The sequence below is a fragment of the Crassostrea angulata genome, chromosome 2 (genome assembly GCF_025612915.1).
Source record: "Crassostrea angulata isolate pt1a10 chromosome 2, ASM2561291v2, whole genome shotgun sequence".
NCBI classification, from domain to species: domain Eukaryota; kingdom Metazoa; phylum Mollusca; class Bivalvia; order Ostreida; family Ostreidae; genus Magallana; species Magallana angulata.
In genome coordinates, this window is record NC_069112.1 from 29,035,031 (window position 1) to 29,051,570 (window position 16,540).

Here is a 16,540-nt window from a genome sequence, read left to right on the forward strand (position 1 = left end):
GGGTTTGACATATTTTGTTGCTATTGACATAGAGAACCCACAACGTATTTTTTATTACAAAGTAAACGATACATGTAAAATAGGTTCGCATGATAAAATGTAATTCAGCAAATCACAGAAATGTTCCAAAGTTGTAACCTTTTTAAGAATGAAATTATCTCAAACTTTCACCGCATAATTAAAAAAAGAGTGAGGCCTACGCAGCTAGGTTAAGGACGCCCATGGATTACCGTATGAAATAAATACACTAAAACGGACTTTATTCCAGACGAAGTATACAAACTCATCCAAATATGGCAATGATAAAGTTTATACATCATTATGTTACTACCGATCTCCCCTACATTTTTCACCGGAACACAGTCACCGGATCAGCTGTTTATCACGTGATACGCTAAAAAAAGAGCAGCTACATATGACTTCATTTATTGCAAAAGTTCAACGATATACGAATAAGATATTAAATTGTTGTTTATATCACTTAAAAGAAAATTAATTGCTTAATCTAAAAAGTGCTGGGAGCAACTTTAGCAGTACCAGCAACATGCTTAACTTTAGCATTGATCGTTCAAGTTTAATAATTTTTTTCGATAACCGAGTTTATTCACGTGTCAAAAAATGTTTCCTTTCAAGCACCAACTTGCTCCCAGCACTTTTTACAATCACTGGTATTTGATGAAAATAAAAAGTTAAACACAATCCTTAAAATTGACGGGATATCGTTGAACTTTTGCAATTTTAGACAGATGTATATGATTATATGCAAATTAGCCGATTTTTAAACGCACTGATGATCATGATCAAGGGCAGATAATCTGTTGTTGTGAAGTGCGGAAAATTTAAAGATTTACATTGTTAATCGTTGATTATTCCTTACCTGCACATTTCATTAACCTTTTAAATTTTTCAATTCGTAAAATACACAGGAACATTACCAATTTATTATTTTTTGTTCAGTTTAAACAGAATAGAGTGATATATTCGTCAATGCACCAGAACAGAATCAGATAACCCCATGCGCGGATCTAAGGTCTGGGGTGGGTTCTGGTTTTCTATAAATTTATTCCTTATAATTTTAGACTAATTAAAGTGTATATATAACAGGCTAAAGAAAAGAAAATAAGAAGCAAGATCCACGCGTACGTAGGATCGTTTTTGAAAAGGTGGGGGGGGGGGGGGAGAGACTCATCCAAATAACCTTGACAAGCGAAGAAAAAAAAAACAATATTTCTTTACATACTCTCAAATCAGTTGGGGGCCAACTCCATGCATATTAATTTCTTATATGTAAATTTAAGAAAAAAAATTTCGGCAAGAAAAAGCGGGGAGGGGGGAGGGGGGTACGTATGCTACGTGCCTGCTTCAATCTACCCCTGTTTATTAAATATGTAATTTGATATTGTTATCAAGTGTGTCCATTCGCGGATTAAGAGAAGGGGTAAGAGGGGTCCCAACCCCCCTGGAAAATGAAAATTTATTAAAGAACAAGGTACACTTAGTATATTATTTTGGCCTATGAAAATCATAAAAAATGAAGCAGCAGCTAAACTGCCATCACCCCTCGAAGTTAAATCTGGACAACCCCCGTGCTTGAAACATGCATGGGAAATGGCGCCAAAACGTCACATATCAGAATTATAAATTCCAAACTTAACCTGGATTTCACTTTTTTGCAAAAAACTACGAATTTGTACACACGTATGTAAATATTTTGATATGTGCACAGGCAACGCGATAGATAATACTTGTATATGTCAAAGCTATTGCAATTAGTAGTCGAAAAAAACATATTTCGTAAATCGCGTTTGCTGTGCTCATAGTGAAATTTAAACATTTGTCATTTCCGGAACAAGTCCCGTGGCTTATATTTTTAATGAAAAATCGCCAAATTATGTACCATGGGATCTACAATTGCTGCATTTCAAGTACAAATGTAGCAATAATCCATATTATAAAAATATATTTGATTAAATAAATGCAAAATCGTAATCATTGTAATTCGGAATTTTTAATTTCGTTCGGCGGTTTCTGTCGTAGCGTACCAGACGACAAGTTCGACAATCGCAATGAATAGATTGAATGAATGACGGTGCAGTGATTGACGGAACTATGTTCATTATCGATACGTAGACATATTCAACACAACTGATGTACCACTATGGGATTGTATTAGGTAAGGATTGATTGGCGATCTTATGAAAACAAGGAAAGCAACAAAATGCATGTTAATCCGAGATTCCTCTGACTTGCAACCCTGACCCGACGCCGCTAATTTTTTTGGCGTGTGTTGTAGAGATAGGGATAAAAATCAAACAAACTAGTTGTCACTGTATAAAGATATGTCATTTTGCATGTCCCTTTCACCAGAGACATAAATAACGTCTCTGCTTTCACGTAACAGGCCTATCTGCTTTTGGAAATAAGATAAAACTATTTTTTTTCTGTAGGCCCAGTGATGCTATTTTTGATGTGTATTTATGAATATATTCATGCAAAACTATCAGGTGTGAAAGCACGTATTAAGGCATATGTGGCATGTTTCTGCTAGGCATAAGGGAAACTGCCCAACCACATATGCAGTAGCCAAATCAAGACTATTACATGTAACTTTGACCAGAATTTGCAATATGACAATCTACAGATGCGTACTATCGATATTAATGCTACATTTATCGCATGATTGTGAGGAAGATACAGAGATTTATTCATCCAGGGAAAATCATATTTCTCGAGGGCAATGCCCAAAGGAAATATGGTTTTCCCTGGATGAATGAATCTTTGTATCTCCTGAATGTTTATGCAATAAATTGTTTATTATACCGAAAAAACAGGTGATTATTTAATACACTGGGTTCTAAAGGGTTTTATGCTATTGCAAAGCAATAACGTAGTAAATGTTACATGTAACTGATTTCTTTCTGTTAGTTTTCTGATATAAAAGGTATTTGTACAATTATTTAAGAAGAATTTTAATCATTTGAATCCATCGTATGCATGCTCATCCTCAGGATTTTTCATATGAATGGAATAAAAAAAACAAAATCAAAAAAATAGTTATCTTCACTTTTGCCACACATAATCTATAATTACAGTATTATCACATTTCAACTGAAACTGTAAATGCTAATAAATATGAACAGATGTTTAAAGCAATGTAAGTAATTGTACATTTTTCTACATTCTACAGAAATCGGATGTTCATGTTTGTGTGACTTTACCAGTGTTCAGAGGTCAAATTAAGTTTATTTCCATAGTGATGATGAAGAAATAGCAATAAACAGAGGTACGATAAAATATCTTAATAGCAGTTATAATTTAATACCTGCAATCCTTTATAATTTTACCATTTATTTTATATTATTTAAAAACCGGTATTAAGGTTTCTCCATGCAGCTTGATAAATGTTATTAAAGCAACATAAACTAATGTATAATCATAATGCAAAGATAAAGTCTATTCTAATATAATGGAAGAAAAAATCATTTTTTGGGGGGAAAATATGAAATTTAAAAACTTTGCGCAAGTCAATGAAAATATTAGTTCCTGTTGGACTAGAACCCAATATCTTGGGGTCCAAGGGATTGGCAGTCAGATTACTAACCTTTGGAACTGTCAAGTAATACACTTGAAGTGGTCAATATTTTACATGTACCGGTAGCTAGAACAATATGTTGAATTTGCATGTTGTAATGCACTTCTAAAAAGTACAGGTCACTGGGTGTGGAGGAAGCTTAAAGATATTAAATTGAATTTCTTTAAAAGAATTTTAAAGAAAGTTCTTTCATCATTGCAGATATTAAATGTACATCTGTCATATACATGTAGCATTATTATACTTGTACAGTAATGTGATTGTGTGTGATTAATGACTTTTTAATATATTTTTAGAATGCCTAAGTTCTACCCCTGCTTGCTGTGCTCCAAAAGAACATCACAACAGGACAGATACAGGATAAAGAAGGAGCATGCAGACTTCATCAAGAGAAGACTCCGTATGGATGTTTCTGATGACAGCATGCTGTGTAGGAAATGTCGTCACATGTGTGAAACAAAATCGACAAGAGATTCTATTTGCAACAGCCCTGAGCCAAACAAAATACAGAAAACATTATCAAAGCAGAGTATGAAGAGCCCTCCTTCAGTAACACTGTCCATCCCAAGTACTTCTACAAGTCATGCCAACTGTGTAATATGTAAAAAGCCAGGGCCAAAGCTTGTTGTTGTTCCTGAAAACACTCGTGTAAATGTATTCATCCAAAAAGAAACATTTGTTCCACCTGGTTCTAGATGCTGTCCTTAACATATATCTGATGGAGATCTCAACACTGAGGCATTGCATCTGTTGAAACAAACAAGTTCTGTCTCCAATGTCAACAGGACCACCATTGTTGGAGTTTTAAAACAAACCAGGGATGTAGCAATCCAAAATCAGAACAAGAGACTGAATTTTGATGATCCACATGGAATGCAAAATGAAGATTACTACAATCTAACAGGTGTTACAAAGGATCAGTTTGATGAATTGATGACGTATTTGGTGGAGACCAACTTAAGATCATCCAAGAACAGAAGTACTAGAACATGTGTAGCATTATTGTTGACGAAACTTAGATGTGGTTTAAGTAATCAACTACTTGGAACCTTATTTGGCATGAAAAAATGGCAGGTATGGACATGTTAAGTGAGACAATACATTTAAGATTTCTTATTATTTTATTATACATAAAAAATAAAAACTCGTACGTGATTGAATGTACATTAATTGAAACTGGGTTTTCTATTTCCAGGTTCGACGTGCTGTTATATCTGCGAAAAATGCTTTGATGGAAGATTTTGTGCCAAAGCATTTGGGGTTCTCTCACATATCAAGGGAGGATGCCATTAATCACCATACTCGTCCCCTTGCCAAGGAACTTCTATGCAGCATGTCAGATAATCCAGTCATTCTTGTACTCGATGGGACTTATGTATACCTCCAAAAAAGCGGAAACTTTTCTTTCTCACGTCGTTCCTACAGCACCCACAAACACCGGCCATTAGTTAAACCGATGATGATTGTATCAACTTCTGGATATATAATTTCTGTATTAGGTCCCTATCTGGCAGATTCCAAAAATTCCGATGCAAAGATCTTAAGTCACATGATCCAGACAAATGTAGAGGACATTAGGAAATGGGTAGAAGAAGACGATATTTTTATTGTCGACAGAGGTTTCAGAGACGCAGAAGCTTTGCTTGATGACTTGGGGATACATGTTGAAATGCCATCCTTTCTGACTCGTCATTCAAAGCAACAATCAACAGAAGAAGCCAATTCAACCAGATTTGTGACCAAGGTACTTGTACAATATAACATGCCACAATATAATACTGATTCAATTTGTTTATGTTGTTGCAGATCACCTTTTTAAAATTTTAAGCTTAAAATGTTATTGATGTGTTTTAGTACTGTATCATATAGTACAGATGTGTTGTGAATCCAAAGCTTAAGATATAACAAACTTTTCCTTTTAGTTACATTGCACTACAGTAAAACTCATATTTATTTCAAACACACATATAGGGATTTCTTGGATATAACGAGGTTTTTATTTGAGTCCCCAGCACTTATTTTTAAACAAAATTGTTATACGTATATTACGATTAATGGATATAACAGTGTGAAGTTGTTGCCCCTACGACTTCGTTATAACCGAGTGTTACTGTATATTTAATTTGCATGCATGTGTATTATATATGCATATTCATAGTATGTGTTGTGTGTTACAGCTTAGATGGGTTGTCGAGTCAGTGAATGGCAGGCTCAAGACATGGAATTATTTGAGCAGGACCATCCCCAATACACAGATACCACATATTGGCGATTATGTCCGCATAGTAAGTGCAATCTGCAACAAGTTTAGACCAGACTTGAGCACTGGAATTGAGGAGGAAGATGTTGCCATGGCTGCAAAAATGCGATTTCTTGCAAACGGAGTGAATGAGTTAAAGGATTATGTTGAGACAAGTGGTGAGCATCATCTTGAATCTTGATTATGTTTTCTCACAAGGTTTTGGCAGGATTTTCAAATGTAAAAATTGGTTGAGAATAAATTGAACTTCTATTTGAAAATAATATTTTTAAGGTTTAGAGAAGCGGAGCATAAGATGGAAGAAGATAGACTCCCATGATGTAGTCTTCCCTCATTTGACAGAGGAGGAAATACGCCAGTTAACCTTAGGTGTGTACCAAATAAGATTGGCAAAGTCATATGCATATGAACATTTTATGGAAGGAAGGTATGAAATTTTCATCAGTGATGACTTTGATGGAATCCTGTGTGCCAAGATTCAAAGTAGACACATTTCCGCAAAGAAATACTTACTCTGGATAAGACATGATGATATCAGTATCAAATCTTGGTTTTGCAAATGTAAAGTTGGTACAAGAGTTGTGGGCATGTGTGCTCATATTACCAGTGTGATTTGGTTCTTGGGTCTTGCTCGTCATGAGGAGAGTGGTGTCTGTGGTGTGCGCGATTGGTGTAGTTCTGTTGAGGATGCTGCTGCACTCCCAATTGATGAATCAGAAAGTGAGGAAGAAAATGAAGAAAGATGTTCCATAACAGAAGAGGAGTGAATTTCAAAGTGACTCATCAGTCAATAAATCAGTCAACAAAACATGTTTGGTAGGAGAATTTTTCTGAAATTTAGTGTATGATATCTGTAAAAATTAGTGATGATTACAAAGTACCTGAATGTGTATATTGCTGTTTTGAGTTCATACCTAAATGCAAGTATATTGTTGATTGATTTATTTCTACAATTATTTTGATTGCAATTTAAGATTATAAGCAAATCAATTTATGACAAAGTTGCAATATCAAATGATTTATTGAATATTGACAACCATTATATAAAACCATATATGTGTAAAATAAGAATGTCAGAATCACATTGTCTAGAGGCTTATTTAGTAATGACATGCTCTTTGATTTCAAGCTGTATAAAGTATAATGGATGTGCTTTTCAATAATTGGTATTGTATGTATACAACAAATATTGTTCAAACGCTGTATACATTTTGTTCATAATTGTGTCTCATTGAAATGAAATACATGTATAGGGATAACCTCATTTTCTTTTACCCCTCTATTTATATGCTTGTTTATCTTTTAACTTGTAAAGTATACTACTCTCATAAATACATAGCATATCTTTACTATAAAATTAAAAATATTTTAAAGTTAAACATTTTCAAAGCAATTCATATCAATATTGCCTATTTTTGGGCATTGTACCACTGTATTTGAGATCAAACTGTAAAAATGAACAATGTGTTATACTTTGAAAAAAATATTTTAATTAAACCTCCATGGAGTCCAGACCACTATTATTTTATTTTAGTTTTGTTTTATTGTGGTTAAAATCATTGCATGTAATAATTTAAACCAATACTTCACACCAGCTTTCATTGAATATTATTATTGACAAATGTTAAGTAATAGGAAACTTTGTATTTAAGTGCATAAAGGTCAAATATGATGTGTTATACATATAAGTGTTTCTCTTTTTAATTTAACAATAAATATATATATAAGGTCTTTGATACAAATACAGAACTGTTCATGGGATACTTTTATCAATGCAAATATAAGCCAACTCATCATATAAAGTACATTGATATGTCCTAGGTTACATGTACTATCTTGTAAAATGCGCCATGGATTTGATGAGGACTTCAGCAGACATTAACAACTAAGGAAATTGCATTATTTGCAAGCAAATGTTATGTAATCATTGAATCATATTAATATTAAAAAACAACATTTATTTCAAGTTTTTAAAAGTCAAAGGAATCATTTGACAACCCTTGATTATGGTCCTTTTTTTAACCCCCCCCCCATACTTTGGACTGTGAATAGTTAACTCCTTAGGTAGCCAAATGAAAACATGTACAGTTTTATATTGTAGTAAAAACTCCACAATTGTGTAATGTGCACCCAGGTATCAATTTATTAAAAAGTTTTTAATTTAATTTATTTCGTTGAATATTTGAGAAGAAAGCGAATTTTATTGCCACTAAGGGCATTAACGTTAAATAACGTCATAATTTTGCATGTCATCTTTCTTTCCGGGTATCTCAAAAACTATTAGTGATACAAAGATAATATTACTATATATAGAAAGCCCATGTCCTAGAGAGTATTTGGACCAAAATTTGTTAACCTCTGAAAATAGGCCAAATATGACCCTAAGCGTACCTTGTTCTTTACATAGTAAAATCATCGCAAATATGCCTCGGACACGACCCCCCCCCCCCCCCCCCCCCAGCGGCAATCACAATCATCCTTCAGAAACCCCCCCCCCCCCACCCCTCCTGGAATTTTTTTTGGATCCGCGCATGGTGTCTCTGCCACGATATAAGTTTATCTTGCTTATAACTATAAGAGTATCTCTACCATATAGTCAGAATATTTTTTTCATCATATTAAGATACAGAATTCTTTTAAGACACACTGAACCTCATATTTGTCAAGATTTTCATAAATAATTGTATAAAATTGTCATAAAAAAGTGCATATGATATCAAATGAATACAAAATAAAGGCATCAATATATACTTTTATTGAAAAGCAAAATTTCAAAACTCACAATTGAACTTTTTTTAAACAGCTTTGATTTTGTTTTTAATAATGTCTTAATTCACACATTCAAAATACACCAAAGCATGATGATGAGCACCTTTTTATCCATCATGTTTATGCATTATCAGATTTTTTTTTTATTAAATAGTCTGTAGAACACAGGGAATACAATGTGGGTGTATGTGGGTAGGGAAGACAGGGTAACCTCAAAAGTTGAAACCACAAGAATCGACCCGCAAAACCCATGTCGCCAGGTGGTAGCAGAAGTCCATGTTGGGCTGAAATAAAAATTTAAAAAAATCAATTAGCTGTGGGAACATATGCATAGCAAATACATGAATATTTATTACCAAAAAAATACACTGACCATGCAGTGTCATATGTATGAAAACATGCGCGGATCTAGAAGGGAGGAAGATTTTACATTGTAAAATTATCGCAAATATGCCTCAGACCACATGAAAAAAACAATTACCCTTCGGATATTAAAATTAAAATCTTCTTTTAAGAAAATACATAAATGAATTGTAAAATAGCATATAAGTTTAATTCACATTGGTTAATTTAAAAAAAAGTCTGCTATTGAAGAAATGTATATGTTATTGTATGCATGTACATGTGGATAAGGTAGTGAATAATAATAACAAACCAGGTCAGTTTAAAGCTTGTGCCCCTCAAATATTATCTAGCCATGCACTGTGCAATCTGGTCTCAAGCAGCCGAGTCTGACCACCACATATGTTATATTTTACTGGTTGGGGTTTATTATTAGATTATTCTGAAGCATAACTGCAAATATTTAACAAATCAAATATATTAATCATATAATTTTAATGCAGCACATACAAATTGAATATGTAGTACAAATCTTTCTGAATTTTTGAATTCATAAATGAAGCTGTGGATGGCAATATGATACAAAATTATAAAAATAAAGTAAAGAAATCATGATGCATACATGCACTTGATGATTACATCATTCTACACTTGTGTACCATGGGACCCAACATGTTTATACAGTGTATGCTACATGTATTATGGTGTGTATATACAATAGTTCACCCGAACTAAGACGCACATGTACATACAGTATGTATATATTAATAGCATAATAACAAATATAAGAATTCAAAACAGTGTTATAGATATCTACTGTAAACTATATCACCATGCAAATCACCATGCAAACATGCATATGCACTTTGTAGGCCCTAATGAATTCTACAATTGTGTACCCTGGGAACCCCACCTATTTCAAGTGCAATGTTTACAGTGTCTTGTGTGTAGTTCAATACACAAAAGAATAGCCTAATAAGAAATAATAATTCAAAACAGCGATGATGTGCAAAACAACATGTGTGTAACGTACATGTACACTGAATGGACTGAAAAGAGCAAATGATTTGAAAAGAAAAGGTCATCACTACATATCCTGTATTAAAACATACCTTTATTATCTCTCAAACGATGGTTGAGCTGCATTTTCCACTCTCGGCGTCTTGGAGGCCATGCATGTTATGAAATTGTTGATACACCGCTGTCAGCTGTTCGCAACCAAAACAAGGCGAGTGAAAGCGCTGTGTTGACGCGGATGGTAAGCAAACAACAATGTAATTTTAAGAAATAAACACCTTTAGTAAAATATTTTCGATACAATATTCTTTAAAATAAAATTCAAAATGATTATTTAAAGCAGTCAATCGATAAATTTTAACAGCGATCGCTTTACTATATCGAAAGTAGGAAAAAGATGAAAACATGAATAATGGGCGGAGCTAACGTGATATTCATGAGGTGAAATCTATGGGAGGCCTTAACCTAGCTGCGTACTGATCACAAAAACTACGAATTAGTTAAGGAATAGGAAATCATTCTTTGAATATTATGAGATGATAATTTCTGTCGAGGCATGGTCAAATCCAATAAACCCCAGAAGGGCTTTTTTGATAGATTTGACTTCCCTCCGAGCGAAATTATCCCCTCACAATATTCAAAGAATGATTTCTTATTACCTATATTTACATTATTTCCAACTGTAAAACAACATTGTTTTAAAACTAATTTGTTTTATGTAGCACATGCTATGTATTACTACGCGGCGCAGCCAATGCCGTTTTTTCTGTTATGCTATAAGACAAGCCCATTTTGTGGCACTCATGTTTAGGAAGTTATTGGGTTTTAGGGCTCAAAATCGATTCGTAATGTTATCACAGACAAGGACAATTAAAAATGTAATATTTGAAGAGACAATGGCTTATAAAAGTCGAACAACATTGCGTAATGGTATTTTTTGTCGTATTTATAGAACCTATGGAAGCTTATAGGACAGTGTCACCTTTCATACTACATGTTGCAGCGTAATATGAGCATATTGATGTAATTTCAGCTCGGAATTACTTAACAGTGAATGCATTTATGCTTTAAACAGATTGTCGTGAGGCTAATAATAAACAAATTAAAGAAATATACCACGATTGAGATGAAAATATAGCAATTGCAAACTTGATAACCACTGTATTATGCAATCACATTTTAGAAATCTAGCTCAGCTGACAATCAGTTTTGTTCTTAGACCACAGAAAGGTAAGTTCTTTATAATATATCTGACTTGTCTATTTACTTTCTTCCTTTAAGAACACAAACATTCATTATGTGATGCAAGACATACATATTAAATTTGTTATCCGTTCTGTAATATTGCATAAATGTTCATCTTTTAGTGTTTATTTAGTATATTGCATTTACAATGGAATTTCTTAAATTAATACTTGTATGCATGCAATTCTGAAAACATGTTTTGGGTTCGTTTTGATAGGAATGTTGTCTTTTTCTTAAGTTATCGAAAAATTCGTCTGAAGATTAATTAATTTTTAAAAAGATAAATGGATGAATAATCAAAATGTATTTTTGATGCAAGTAGAAAGATAGATAAACAGATAATTGATCGATATTGATAAATAGCATCTGTAACCTCTAAAAGAGGCTGTAAATAAACACCAACGGGAGCCTATTATATGTGTCAACAACTTTTTTTTTCTGGGCAGGTGCAATTAATATTTCGTTCACTCCCTGTTGCTCTCGAGCTATCACAACTCCACACATTCTCTATAACTTTAAGATTTGGGGCTTTGTAGGGGCCAGGGGTTAATGTTGTTTTGTTGAATTGATTCGATCTTCAGAACATATGGCATGACGCATCATCTTCCCGAGAAACCTCGCGGTGATTTCTGAAACATATGGTTACAAACACTCGTCCAAAAGGTATCACTGTATTTTTCTTCCCTTTAAGGCACCTTACTAAACCAAGACTTATATTTTTCTATTTAAGAGAGACTACTTCACAAAATGGCGACTTAAATGATTTGTTAACTGTTTGTATCTCTCGGATTGGTTTTCTATCACCATAGCTCAGTGGTTAAAGCATCGGTCTTGCGAACTGTAGAACACGAGTTCGAATCCGTTTGGGGCTTTAATTTATATTTATTGAATAAGTTTTTTTTTTTTTAAACCCCATTTTTTTAAAATCTAAAATTGCATATTTTTATTTGATTTTTATATTTCGTATTCATCAAACTATCTTTTATAAACATATTTTTGTTCTGTTCGAGAAACTTTTCCCGGGTATGTAGTGAGCAACCTTAATTGCTTTCAATGTTCTCACTCCATAAAAGGTAATGTATCCTAAAAACATAACAAAAACGCAGCATGTTGACCCTCTGTCACCGCGGTAAAAGGGGAAGACGGGTCGCAATCTTTCGTTTGATTTTCTCTAAACATGCATTTTATCAATAGTTCTGAGCTTGACTGTTGTCTCATCACTAAATATTATGGAGGAAATATGATCGACCACAACATGTATCCTCTGTAATTATTGTTTGCAAAATATTCTTCTTTGGCAATTTATTAAAAAATTACTGTGTTCTTTGGGATAACACAACGTTTATATCTTTCTGTTAGTTTATATCAGTTTTATGGTTGTACAAGTCGTTTCTTGTTCTAAATATGTTGCTAACGCACACCTGTCATCACATGCTCGTGTTTTTCCTCCGTTTCTCGTTTCGTTTTCTATGCGTCCCTTTTTCTCGTACACGGTTAGTACATTTCAGATGGTTCTTGCAATAATTCCTGTTAATCCTCAAATATGGTGTGTGGAATGATTTGAGGAATAGATGATTTTCCTACCTTTTTTCCCAACATCAATTCAGTGCTATGAGGAAAGAGGTCAATAATTTATTACGTTTCAGTAATGGATATATTTCTGAAAAATTGTATCTAATTAATACTGAACTGACGTATGAATACTATTTACAAAAATATCTTGTTGTTCCTACCATTTACATTCTGACTATTTTAAAGATATGTATAAATAAGTTTCCGAGAAAATCCATGTGATTCTGTCTACATTTCGACAATTATGATTGTTAAATAAGTTTCTCCAAAAAATAGGACATACAAAAAAAACAACAACAAAAAAACAAAAACAAAATAACGTGCGGAGAATCAAACGATAGACACTTTCAAAGATCTCTATTTGTCTGTATAGTAAAGTGCATTTGGTATATAGAGGAAATCTTTAAAAATCTTGTTTTTAAAGACTATTTGGCCAGAAAAGCTTACACTTGTGTAGAGGCATCTTCGGGTAGTGTAAATTCAAGTTTGCAAAAATCACAGTCCCTAGTGGTAGGGTGGGGCCGTGATGGCGATTTGAATTTTTACATAGGAATATATAGAGAAAATCTTTAAAATTATTCTGGGAAAGTTTTCGGTCCAAAACTTAGTGCTTAGTGTGAAAGCACAGGTTATGCAGATTTAAGTTTGATGAAACCATTATTACCTAGAGAAAAGTGGGGCCACGAAATGGGGAGAGGGTAAATAGGAATAGAGAACAACAACAAAAGGGGCTTGGTATTAACCAAAAAAAAAAGAGGTGGATAAAAATTGGTAGATTTTCAATTTTTTTAGCAAGATCTACTGTACTTAGTTGTCAAGATATTTTGATATTGTAATATTAATTTACATCAATTATTTACATCAATTTTTACCGTAATCATATATTAATTAAATGAGTTTAACGGTAATCGGCCGATGCAAAAAACAAAAAGGACCTGCTGAAGAATGTGTACTTTAAATTCTACGGATTAAATTCTTATTAAAATGATGTTTTGTGTCTAAGGCTGATTATTTGCAATATCCTGAATAGTTTGTGTTCCTTTCAATAACGACAAAATTACAAACACATCATTAAAAGATGTGAAAGAGTTCGTAAATTTTCAATAACTTTCGGTTTTTTTTTTTTAATTTATATACAAAGAAGAGCAAAAAATAGTTATAACATATTAGATTAGTTTTGAAATAAATGGCATTTTTGAAGCAACTTCGATTTTTTTTCTTTTAGTGGGGAGTAGTTTTGAAGCTGATTATAGATTTTGAGATAAAATTAAGGTTTTAAAAACATTTTTAATTTATTTACAGTTTCCTCTACAATAACCTACACCAATTCCAAAATGTCCCGTATCCTTGTTGTCAGCTTTTACTTGTTCGCTTTGATCGTTGCATTGGAAAGTACCGACGTGTTCCTTCATGATGTTACAAACAATAGATGGGTAAACAACTCTTGTAAAAATTATATTAGATGTGGCCTCTACAGTTCTATTAAAAAAACCCGATCGTCTTTCTATTTACAATTCATTTACAAATATATTAAGATACTAGAAAAAAGTCAAAACAAATTAACTTTATTTGGTTCTGTTTTTTTCTTTAATTTCCATTTAAAAAAAAAATTGTATACGTGTTAGTTAGAAACCAATTTATTAGTCTAAAGGAAAGAAACATAACATAACACATTTCTATATTCTTATATAACTATAACTTTAAGACGTCTAACCTAATTACGAAAATAGAACAGTTTATATTCAAAACGATAGTTTAAGATAGTTTAAGCTTACAGTTAAAGAGTAACATAACTTTTCTTCTTATTCTTCTGATTTTGTATTTAAGGGGCATTGTCACGATTTTGGTCATATTCTATTTTTCTGTTTTTATTATTTACATTGCTTTATGAATGCATTTCTAATGATCAGATGAAATTTGGGTGCCCGTCGATGAGTTTTAAGCAAGATGCTGGGCTCACAATTCTTTGTCATATAAACAAGGCTCGTGCCATTTTTGTTTACATAGGTTCAATATACCAGTAAAAATCTTTTTCAAGTTGATTTGTCTATATTTTTATTCATTTTAAGCATAAATAAACAGTTTCTATGGATTAACACATTTAGTTTAGGTCTAAAACTGGAATTTTCACCTCAGCGTTCAAAATGTAAACAAAAGTTTTTTTGGTTTTTTTTACATAGCGAGGAATTGTAAGCTTTGTAACCCGCTTACTACTCAGCAAATGACACTCAAATTTTGGTTGCTTATTGAAAATGCCTTACAGAAGCATTTTAAACATTGAAATCGAAAAAAATAATTGTTGACCAAAATCGTTACCATGCCCCTTTAAACCCTTTTCATTATTTTTTTATTTGCTTTATTTAATGCTTAACTATCATTAGCTGTCTTACTTACATAATTTTTATTTATCGTTAATTTCGTTTCTTCGAGGCATGTGCAATCCGTTAAATTGATTAAATCTGATATTCTAATTTTTGTCCGAGTTAAAGTGAATGTTTTTTGATTTTCCTAATGTGTGTTTTTTTTCATTAAGAAAGTATAAACATGGAACCAAAGATAAAAAGGCTGTCATGAGTTTCAAGGTAAAGTGATTTGTGTATTTAACATATGCTATTCGAGTATTATGCATTTCATTTGAATATTTGGTTATATCATGGTTTGGATGTTTTAGCTCTTTTCGTATAATCTTAATTTTCACAGCGCAAAATTATAAAGAAGGCTGGAAACCAAGATGACGTTAATATTAATATTCGCGCTGTTCCGATGAGTGGATTGAACCACGGGTTTTTTCGTTTAATCATAACACGAATTTGTGAAAACTAGTTATGAAAAATAATTCGTCATGGATACAAACATGTTGCTTTTTCTTTTTGGGATTTTTTTAAGTTTACAGGATATTTGTTACATAAAAATTTCAAATTCTATATTTTATGACCATATGTACACTGCAAAGTTCCCAAATCCTTATTATCTATTAAACTTTTTGCAGACTCAGCTACGTTTCAATGAATCACATAATACAAGAAGCACTAACTCAATACGAAAATCTAAGCAAGAACATAGTTATATTACGACGCTTTTCTTCCCAATACCATACGACTTTGGAACACAATACCAAACAACGTACAGAACAATCCCTCCATAAGAAGCTTCCAAAAAATCACAAACTTATCATATTGAAGTCAGATGCAACGGAAAAAATTATGTAATGAGTTAAAGTTTGTATGCATCAAAATGGAAACGAAGATCACGCTAAAACCCGCGCTACTATAATTAGGTGCGTTTAGCCACCATTTCTTTAAAAGAGTGATGTAAATTAAAGGTCATATACATACTCGTTCTATGTTTGTTTGTGGTATAGATTTATAGAGGTATTCAAAATGGAGCAAAGATATGACCACTCCCCATTATAAATCTCAATAAGAAATCCGATTTCGTTCCTGTGGATTTTTACAAGTAAAAAATACTAATTTTTTAATGTATTAATGGGGACATCATTGAAAATTTTCCTTTCATCGATTTGGCTTTGTATTCTATTTAGCGCTTTTGACCGAATGCGGCTTCCGCTAAATCAGGTACATCGCTAAATGGCATGCATAAATGTTTAAGAAAAGTCACATTCAGGAATACGCTAATTCAAATCCACGCCAACTTGTTCAAAAATCAATATCTGCCAACTATTGAAAACGCCAAATATAATACAATAAAACTTTTAAATCATTATTATCTAACAGAGATTTAAA

General features: G+C 32.7%; 1 protein-coding gene and 2 long non-coding RNA genes across 3 annotated transcripts; all 3 read left to right on the top strand.

Annotated features, from left to right (window-relative positions):
- Nucleotides 1-1,905: 1,905 nt before the first annotated feature.
- Nucleotides 1,906-4,877, top strand: LOC128170592 (uncharacterized). Its single transcript, XR_008241868.1, has 4 exons — nt 1,906-2,173; nt 3,188-3,283; nt 3,889-4,666; nt 4,788-4,877. It is a non-coding gene; the product is annotated as an uncharacterized LOC128170592 (long non-coding RNA).
- Nucleotides 4,878-4,885: 8 nt separating this feature from the next.
- Nucleotides 4,886-7,370, top strand: LOC128170593 (uncharacterized). The gene is made up of 3 exons (XM_052836379.1): nt 4,886-5,336; nt 5,770-6,010; nt 6,126-7,370. The coding sequence occupies exons 1-3, from the start codon at nt 4,926-4,928 to the stop codon at nt 6,617-6,619; spliced, it is 1,146 nt and encodes a 381-aa protein (XP_052692339.1). The 5' UTR covers nt 4,886-4,925; the 3' UTR covers nt 6,620-7,370.
- A 3,518-nt stretch (nt 7,371-10,888) lies between these two features.
- On the top strand, nt 10,889-15,372 carry LOC128171009 (uncharacterized). Its single transcript, XR_008241976.1, has 3 exons — nt 10,889-11,210; nt 14,100-14,230; nt 15,335-15,372. It is a non-coding gene; the product is annotated as an uncharacterized LOC128171009 (long non-coding RNA).
- Nucleotides 15,373-16,540: the final 1,168 nt, after the last annotated feature.

What these genes read in the sequence shown, in the direction of transcription:
- LOC128170593 (XM_052836379.1), top strand. Translation starts at nt 4,926, where the DNA reads ATGTCAGATAATCCAGTCATTCTTGTACTCGATGGGACTTATGTATAC. An exon ending in CAACCAGATTTGTGACCAAG is followed by an intron (nt 5,337 to 5,769) that starts GTACTTGTACAA and finishes TGTGTGTTACAG; the next exon opens with CTTAGATGGGTTGTCGAGTC. An exon ending in GGATTATGTTGAGACAAGTG is followed by an intron (nt 6,011 to 6,125) that starts GTGAGCATCATC and finishes AATATTTTTAAG; the next exon opens with GTTTAGAGAAGCGGAGCATA.